This window comes from Rhagoletis pomonella, unplaced genomic scaffold, assembly GCF_013731165.1.
Source record: "Rhagoletis pomonella isolate Grant_MI unplaced genomic scaffold, Rhpom_1.0 Rhpom_scaffold_00003, whole genome shotgun sequence".
Taxonomy (NCBI): Eukaryota; Metazoa; Arthropoda; class Insecta; order Diptera; family Tephritidae; genus Rhagoletis; species Rhagoletis pomonella.
Window position 1 is genome coordinate 67,565,209 of NW_023458557.1, and position 9,200 is coordinate 67,574,408.

The window sequence follows — 9,200 nt, forward strand, 5'->3', positions numbered from 1 at the left end:
CTCATAGATTGGTTTTAAAACTATAAAGAGCCCTTGAAGGTCCCGGCTTCCTATGCTCACCAAGTTGCTGAGACACAAATCGCTTCAGCAAGCCCCATCGTCATCGGGATGATTACAGTGCTTTCGTTTGGCAGGAGCGCATGGCTCCTATAATGGCTATACAGAAAGATCGGTGCCTGACTTTTGGCCTCCTGGACAGTGCTTGTTAACAACTATGAAATAGGACTTTCAGTTGACCCCTGAATGCTTCGCCTGTTGCGATAGTTCAATCTCCGAAATTTCTCAGTCAGTTGAAAGGCTGCTTGCAATCTAGAGGTAATGTTGTCTTCATTGTAGCCCACCACGAAGGTAAGCAGCTTATACGTAAAATCCTTTGCTTCTCCAGGATCTTATGCCTAACGCTTCTTTGCTCAAGTAGCACTCTGGTGTATAACTTGGTGTACATTAACGAATTTCGGTATACATCTGATTAATTGTACCAAAATTCACAAATTTGGGGGGATAATTGGGGAAATTGGGGAAAAAAACTTATTTATTTCGAGATAATTCATTTATATGTTAAAAACATTGTTCCTATACAAAAGTTTTCAATAGTAAAAATTCCAAATTGGGGACAATGCACCAAGCGGATAATAAATTACCAAATGAACCACCTATTGCAACTGTGAAAGTTATCAGCTGTTTCGAAGATTGCAAGTTTTTGCAAATTTTGCAAACGGCTCAGAATTTTTGCTGCTGGATGATTTTGTGTAGAGAATACAAAAATACTCCTACCAAACTTACCTATCCGAAAGTCAGAATGGCGTAAGTTGCACGTTTTTACTGGTTTTGCGTTCAATAATTTTTTCTTATATTTTAGTCTTCCCCTCTATTTTACTCGCTACGATTATTTTATTCTCTGACTGCTAGTTCTTACTGGAAAATTTTATGAATAGACCTATTATGACAGCAAATTTTTTTTTGATTTAAGTAAGAGTTTCGTTTTTAATAAACACCACGTATTTACTTAAACTTACTTCAAAACTCCAAGTAAATAGAGTGTGGTATTTCGACATAATTGTGCTGCAGTACCGTATCTTGACAAAAATGTATCAAAAATGTCAATGCAGTACCAATGTACTTTTTGGCTTCCAAAATGTACCAAAAAAGTACAATTGTACCATAATTTCATCACTGTTCGTTGATATCTCACTGTGTGACCTTTGGCAATCGACTAAAATAATACTAAATAGCTATTGATTGATACTTCCCATTTATGTTAAGAAGGAAGTTAAAAAAATTGTTTTAAGAGATTGAGTCATAAGTAAAAAAGTAATTTCTCCGTTTTTTAAAGTTAGCCTCCGAAATCGAGATATGGGCTTTCGAAGTTCGAAATAGGACCTTTGGTAAAAAATTATTTTTAATTATTTTATGTAAATAACTAAAAAGTAAAAACATAGGCGTAGTCCGTCTTGTGCTCTTATTTAAACGGTATATAACTTTTCTTGTGTAATGACAGCGGCTGCATGACTAGAGAGCTAAATAAGTTCTCCAGCTTCTTGCATAACAAGACATGGTCAACAGAATCAAAGGCTTTTGAATGGTCAAGAAGCGCTAGGAAAGCAATTTGTTTTTATCAATTCGTGCTCGAATGCCTCCTATCACGTCGAAAAGTGCCGTTGTGCAACTTCTTTTTGGCCTGAAACCAGACTGATGGTCTTCCAGAAGTTTGTTATCTTGCACATACGAAATTATTTGCCTATATAAAATACGCTCAACGACTTCAGGTAAGAAAGGCAGCATGGCATAGGCCTGTACTCATTATTTTGATTATGAACTGGGATCACCTTGGCAGCTTTCTAGCACTTAGGGAAAATACAAGTTGTCAGAATTGAGTTGAGGATTTTGGGTAGATCATCACAATCATCGACACAGACACACTCAAAAGGACTGGTACCAACATCACAATCATCGACACAGACAAACTCAAAAGGACTGCTACCAACATCTACACGAACACAGTAATTGTCAAGATATATATTACCTGCCGATTTACCAATCCCAATCTCTTTAATCTTATTTCGTTATTAAAATTATATTTGTATCATACAATTATAACTCACTGGTAAAATGAGAATATATTTAAATATTCAAAATTATTGAGATTTTAGAAATTAACATGGCGTCTCAAATATGGCATCTAAACTAACCGTAAATTAGATTTTCCTTTACAAATTTTGTGCCACCAGAGAACCCAACACCAGTGTTGCCAAGTTTTGAAATTTGAAAAAACACTAAAACCCAAGAAAAATCGCGTTTTTTCGAAAAAAGCGCCAAATTTTTATCGGAGTATTTAATGGACTTTGTATGCATAAACATTTTTTTATAGGGATGCTGATTTAAATTAATAAATATCAATGTCTCTTGCTCGACGGTCGAACTCTTTCTGTTTTCAAATATTTTCGTCTAAGCGACGATAACGTTCTTGTTCTTATTTTCTAATTTGCTGCTATGTCCAGCGTCTTCGCTTCGCTTAGATTCAAGAAAAATTTATGAATTTTTTCCTAATTGTTTATATGTTAAATTTTTCTTCGGTTTGCATAATTTTTACTACAATTTCAGTCAAACGAAAGCAAAAACAAAAAATGAAGTTTCATGAACTATTTGGTAGTTTAAATCGACACTGCAGTCTCTTATGATCTCGTGAACAGAAGGAACATAAAGAACTTTTCTTTCCGACTGCTTGACACCTGAAACAACGATATTTGATTTCCCTTTTTAATGTGCCTTATTCGAGCGCATAATGGGAAAAATATTTTTGTGTAAAAAACTTGTTGGCAAACATGTGCTCACTTACGATTTTCATTGTGCCATGATTTTGTTTCCATATTGTAAAGTTGCTAAAATATTTACGATTGCTATTAATTTAGCTTCGTTTTTTTAAGATTTACAGATTTGGTGTCTTCAAACTAAAAATAAAGCACCAAAAAACGCACCAAGCACCAAACTCAAAAATTTTCGCGTTTTTAATAAAGAAAAGCACTAAACTACATCAAGTGTCAATAAAATATATTAAATTGGCCACTGACTTATAGAAAATTTTTACCACTTTGTGACCAAAATTGCATGAAAATGCTGAACTTTAGGGCCTTTCGAGGCACGTTTTTCCGTTGTCCGATTTCAACAATTTTTTCGCAAGGCACGTTTCTATGACCAAAGGAAAATTTTTAGGGGGAGTCTTGCTTTGTAGCTTAACAAAAGAATTTCTCCATACAACTAAGGTGCAGGCTAATGTCGAGGCGTGGGCAGAGAACGAGCACACAATGGGCTAGCTTTTCTCAATATTCATCGCAATCTGGATGCTAATGTTGACTCAGTATTAAAAGAGTTTTTGTCTATACTTCAGTGTTCTTGGTCGTTACGAATGACTTTACCTAAAATCCCCAAAGAGAAGTCTTGCGGCCGGCCCTTTGCGGTAGCATACATAAGAAAAAATATTCCGGGGAATTGATAACCTCCACTTTTTTGAAGTCGGTTAAACATTTTTGAGTTGTTTGTTAATTTGATGTAAATAAAGTGCAATTTATGAAACTTTATTTATTATACTTGCTGCATATAAAACTTGCATAAGTGTATTTTAAAGAGCATTGTTGGCAGGCGGGTGAAAAATATAAGACCAGCACTTATTTTGAGCGTCCTTTATTTAATTGTTATGCACGCTAAAATCTGCGAATATAAAATTTTTCGCAATGTGTGCAAAGTTTTTTTTTCTATTTTTTTCGAATTTTTTTTAAAGATATATGTAGTTTATACCACATCAAAACATAAAATAAAATCTTTGTTAAAAACTCAGGAAAATTCAATACTTTTGCATACTAATTTGAAACTTTCTATTGAGCTTGTTTAGGAAAATTCTAAACATTCGACATTTTCTTTTGTATGGAAGAAAATAATAACACCGTGCGTAAAATATTGCCAAAAATCAACGCGATCTTTTAGCAACTTCAAACCTGCACTTTATTATACTAATATTGAATGGGTTATAAAAAATTTAAATAGAAATTTAAATGCAAATTTATTTTGAATTTTCCTGACTTTATGTTTTCTTTTTGGTGTCGTGTAAACCATGATAAAAATAGAGTAAGGTAGAACCGCTGAGAGGCACTTTTAAAATTCTTGACGTTTCCAAGCAATTTAATTTTTAAATTTACTCACACACAAGGTGTATTAAACAAGGTGTGATTGACAACTCAAGTAGGCTCTCTTTTAAGGTACTATTATGCCAAAAAATATAAACAATCGAATCAAAATTCACAAAAAATTTTTTCAATTTGACTTTATAGGATGCTTCTTCTGAGAGCAATGTCAAATTCAATCAAACTTTGTTAAATACATTTTGCTCACACACACATTTTTATTTTCAATCTCAGCAACAACAATTTTTAGCAATTTAAATTTTTTATTTTCAATTTTATATGATTTTAAAATGCTGGCAAACTTCAAAAAAAAATTATGGCCGACAAATTGAAAGAACGGCTCTACCTTGCTATGTCTTTATCATGGTGTAAACTATATATAAAAAAAAATATCGGAGCCAAATTAGATTGATAAACTTTGCACATATTGCGAAAAATTCTCTGTGCAAATACTTTTCCTCGTCACTACACATACATACATTTGTAAGTTTCCATAACCCTACAACAATTGTTTTTGGATTTTGTTATGGAAGATCATTATGTGAAAAGCCTTTAAAAAAGAGATCGCGTTCATTTATTAAATATTTATGTATAAACGTTTTTCCATTATTTTAGAACAATGGAGTGCGTCATATTGTTCTGATTCAAGTAACAATCCAAGCTGTTATATAACTAATGCATGTCCGGGAACTAATTTATCTTCGAATTCATTCTACCGATCACCACAATATTGTTCTGGTTCATCGCCAAAATTTGATGGTAAGAAATCAATGTATTACATTATATTTTATTTTACAACATTACTAATGACGGTACAACTGTGAATAAAGGTAAGCTAAATGTAGTGTTGCCAGATTTTTTTTCCATACATACCGTTCATACAAAAATATGTATGTATGTACGTAGACATATAATTGACAAAACGATAAAAACAAACTGAGAGATACAGTTGCCGTCAAAATAATAGCAGCAAAATTCAAAATGATGATGTTAGCAACTTATCTTTATTTATTTATTGTTAATTATTTTCATTTAAAATATGAGTCGATCTATGTCAGATACCACATAAATAAAACTTTCAAAGCTTTGCACAAAGTTCACAAAAATTTATTAAACTTAAAAGAATTTTCATCAAAATTTCGTTTTTTTAATTAGATTTCCTAGAAAGATCTCGATTATGTGGTTTTAAAAGTTGTAAGTTTCAAGTCACTAAATATTACCACTAATTTTTTGGAATTTTTATTGTAGAGGTTGTTGCGCATTTTCTTCCATATAAAAATCAGTTTTGTTCATGCGTTATATGGAAGAAAATTTGCAACACCCTCTACAAAAAAAGTTCTAAAAAATCAACGGTAATTCTTGCCTATATTTTTCTTATAGTTTTTTCTAACAGGCAATGGTAAACCACAGAGTGTATTTCTATCTTAAAAACGCTTCTCATAAAATCCATTTGCCTTTCGGAGGCGGCGCCAAATTGTGGGTCTCTCCATTTGTTTGATAAGACGCACACCCCAAAGTGGAGAAGCAGCTCGGCCAAACACTTAGCAAAAGTGTAAGCGCCAAAGTATTTATTTTTATACATATGCTAGCTTCGAAGTTGCTACTTTGAGTTTTTCAATAGAGCTTAAAATTCTTTAAGTATATCGGAAGTGCTTTCCGAATTTTCCAACGATTTCTTTACGAATCTTCAAATGAAATCATATGAAAGTGTTGATACGAGCTGATAAAGAAATGTATGTACATTTTAAAGGAAACTCTGTAAAAATCTGACAAAATTCTTTTATTTTTTCTTTCAACTATAGAATCTGTACTCGCAGAATACAGTGTTAATGCCAAAGTGGCATTGAATCGCTGGCTTAGAGTGAAAAGTTGATAAGTCCACTGTTTACTAACATTTTGATACAGTAAGCGGGGAAAATTAAAGGCACATCGTAACTATATTCAATTTCCGCACATTTCTGCATAATGAAGCGCAAATTTGCTAAGGCCAAAGAAATCCCAGAAAATCTGATAAATTGAATAGAATACAAATATTAACTACGAAATCTATCGACAGAGTGTCCAGATTTGGCGATTTCGCGCCAATTTGGCGATTTTTTTTTGATATTTGCGCGTAAAAATTTAGGAAATCGCCATTTGCGATTTTTGGCGATTTTTTCCCTTCAAATAAATTTTTTCCAATTATAAAAATATCTATACAAAACTTAGTTTTCCACGATAATTTTACAGAAGAGGCTAATGAACTGCGTGATAAACTTGACTTAAGAAGCATATTAAAAGACTGGCAAAAATGTTTAATCACCCTAATCGTAGAACTTTTGAAACGATTACCTAGTCAATTAAATACTTTTAAAAAAGCTTTGATTTTGTCACCAAAAAAGTGTGTGAATCACAAGAGGGCGAGTTTCAGAGGCCCGCCAATTCACTATTTGACTTTGATGGAAAGAAAAGCAGCGGAAACTGAATATTGCAACAGGCAATAAACTGTTTGGAAATATAAGCAAATTGATATTATTATCCTTGCCGCACTCACATGCTTTGTTGAGCGCATTTTTTCCGTAATGAATTCAACAAAAACTAATATTCGAAATATAAATATAATTCAATAGTTGGAATCAAGTGTTATATGAAGGCTAATAGTTTCTGCTGCAAAACGTGTTCAATATCAAACAGTATGTTATCAAGGTTGTATACCTCAATATATGACAACAACAGAAATGTAAATAATTCAGACACTACAGGTGATTTTCAAAAAATTGTGGAAATAGCAGATCTCGCCTCATTATAGGTTTTTATTTAATTTTTAGCGCCGAGCTCTTAAAACGGATTGTGCGATTAATCAATTAATATGAGTTATAATAAATTTAATAATTGCGCAGTCCTATTGCAAAATGCGTTGAAACAAATATTTTTAAAAAGAATGCGGAGTTTTTTTTTGTTTGTACATCACTATTATATAAGTGATTTGTGTTATTTATTATTACCCTCTGAAGGTATTATATTCGTTTTTGGTTTTAAAAACTATATTATGACAAGATCTCATTTTTTAAATAAAGGATTTGTTAAATCGATTTCATGAATTAGGAAACAATCTTTTAAAACAATCTGGACACCCTGTCTATCGATGCGTATTAAATTTAATGCGTAAAATGTTGTCATCAAATTTTTGGAAGTTTTTCTTTCCTTCTATTTTATTCAATATTCCCTTTGTTGTATTCACTTATTTTGTGTTTTTTTTTATGGGTAATTCCTATACACGACCCGCGTGGCGTGCGACGGACAAAATCCTTCGGCATTATTTTCATTGCTTTATCAATTTCCTTTCCAAATTTCGAAAAAAGAATCAAAGTGTACATTTTATCTTAGAAAATTCGGTAAAAAATCGGAAAGGAAAATAATGATTCCTTTACGAATTCTATAAGTTTTCTCTAGTATTCAGATTTAAATATCGTAGTTATTTTTCTCAGTTCTTCTTTTTCTATTCTTTCAAAAATTTGCCTTCCATTCAAACACAATTTTTTTGATGTTTTTACCTTTCGACATTTCTTCCTAGATACGGAAAAAGACTTTCATGAGATTTTACTCACACCCACTTCAACAAAAACAGTCGGTGTGCCTGCCGTGCGTATAATTAAGAAAAGAAATACGGCCAACAAAAAAGAACGAAGAAGAACACAAAGTATCAACAATGCTTTTACATGTTTACGAGAAAAAATTCCTAATGTACCATCAGATACAAAATTATCCAAGGTAAATAAACCACTTACATACATACATATGTATGTATGTGCATTAAGTACTATATAAATATGTATGTACTTAGAAAATATCTTACTTATGTAAATGTAAGCAAAGTAGGAAATTATATCTTTGTATATACTACACATATGTATGTATGTGAAAAATTGATTGTGCATACTTTTTACAGAAAATTGTTCTAAAGATTGTAATCTTGTTTCCGAACGATTCGAAAAATTTAAATTTTCAAATTAAAAAATTCCAAACTTTCGATTCGTAGCCAACAAAAATGCAACTCTAAATCTGTTTCGCCATCTTTATTATTTAATTTCAGATAAAAACGTTGAAATTGGCTATATTGTATATTAAATATCTCGTTGAAGTATTGGATGGAGATCAAGATCCAAAGGCCGGATTTAGCGCAGATTTAAGGCCACTACACAGAAAAAGTTCCAGTGATAGAAGATCATATTTAAAGCACGATTTGAAGGTTAGTTGGAATAGTTGAAATATGCAATATGAACATACATATACAGTAGAGTGGTCCAAAAAAATAAAGTCGGAGTTTTAATGCCGGCACACCCTAGGATTGATCTATATCGAAAAAAATATTCCCCAATTTTTTTATTTTGAAATCAAAAAAATATTTAGGGAGTGCTCAAAGCGCCATTTCTACGAAAAGTTGTTTTTTCTCCATATAAAATACATGGAAAACTTTGTGCGCTCACACTTTGATATATTCAGTGTTCGAGGTTTTACTGTATATATTTTGTGTGGATATTTATAAATTGTATGGATGGTTGTCATCATTACCAAATCATAATAATAACAATTTCTTTTGCAAATTTTCAAAACGTAATTTTGAGTCACATAGTCAACTATCAGAGGTGATTAATCGACTTTAAGAATCGAAAACCATCCCTAAAAGAAAGAAATTTCAATAATATATGTATGTATATATATACATATCTAGATACGCACGGAGTTGCGTCCTAAGCCACTTGACCGATCGTAACCAAATTTGAAACACCTACTTTACAGGGCATTTCTGGCTAAGTATTAATAGTAAATCAAGGCCATATCATATAGGGTATATATGCTATAAACGGTACTATGTATTCGCATTAGTTGCGTTCCAGATGCTTCACGATTTGCAGGTTTTTACAGGAAGTCGTTCCAGGTGACCACCTCCCATTAAGTTTATTAATGGAGAAAACAGCTGTTCCTGCAAATCGTGAATTTCGTGAATATCGTGAAGCACCTGGAACGCAACTATTACTGAAGTAT

The 9,200-nt window shown here is 32.2% G+C and overlaps 1 protein-coding gene across 1 annotated transcript in view; it reads left to right on the forward strand.

The window, feature by feature from the left end:
• The window catches only part of LOC118736348 (heart- and neural crest derivatives-expressed protein 2), a 52,944-nt gene extending 44,523 nt beyond the window's left edge, over positions 1-8,421 (forward strand). The window contains exons 2-4 of the mRNA XM_036466440.1: positions 4,791-4,934; positions 7,729-7,925; positions 8,248-8,421. Coding sequence (XP_036322333.1) covers positions 4,791-4,934; positions 7,729-7,925; positions 8,248-8,421 — 515 coding nt within the window. The remainder of the gene's footprint in view (positions 1-4,790; positions 4,935-7,728; positions 7,926-8,247) is intronic.
• The last annotated feature ends 779 nt before the right edge of the window (positions 8,422-9,200 follow it).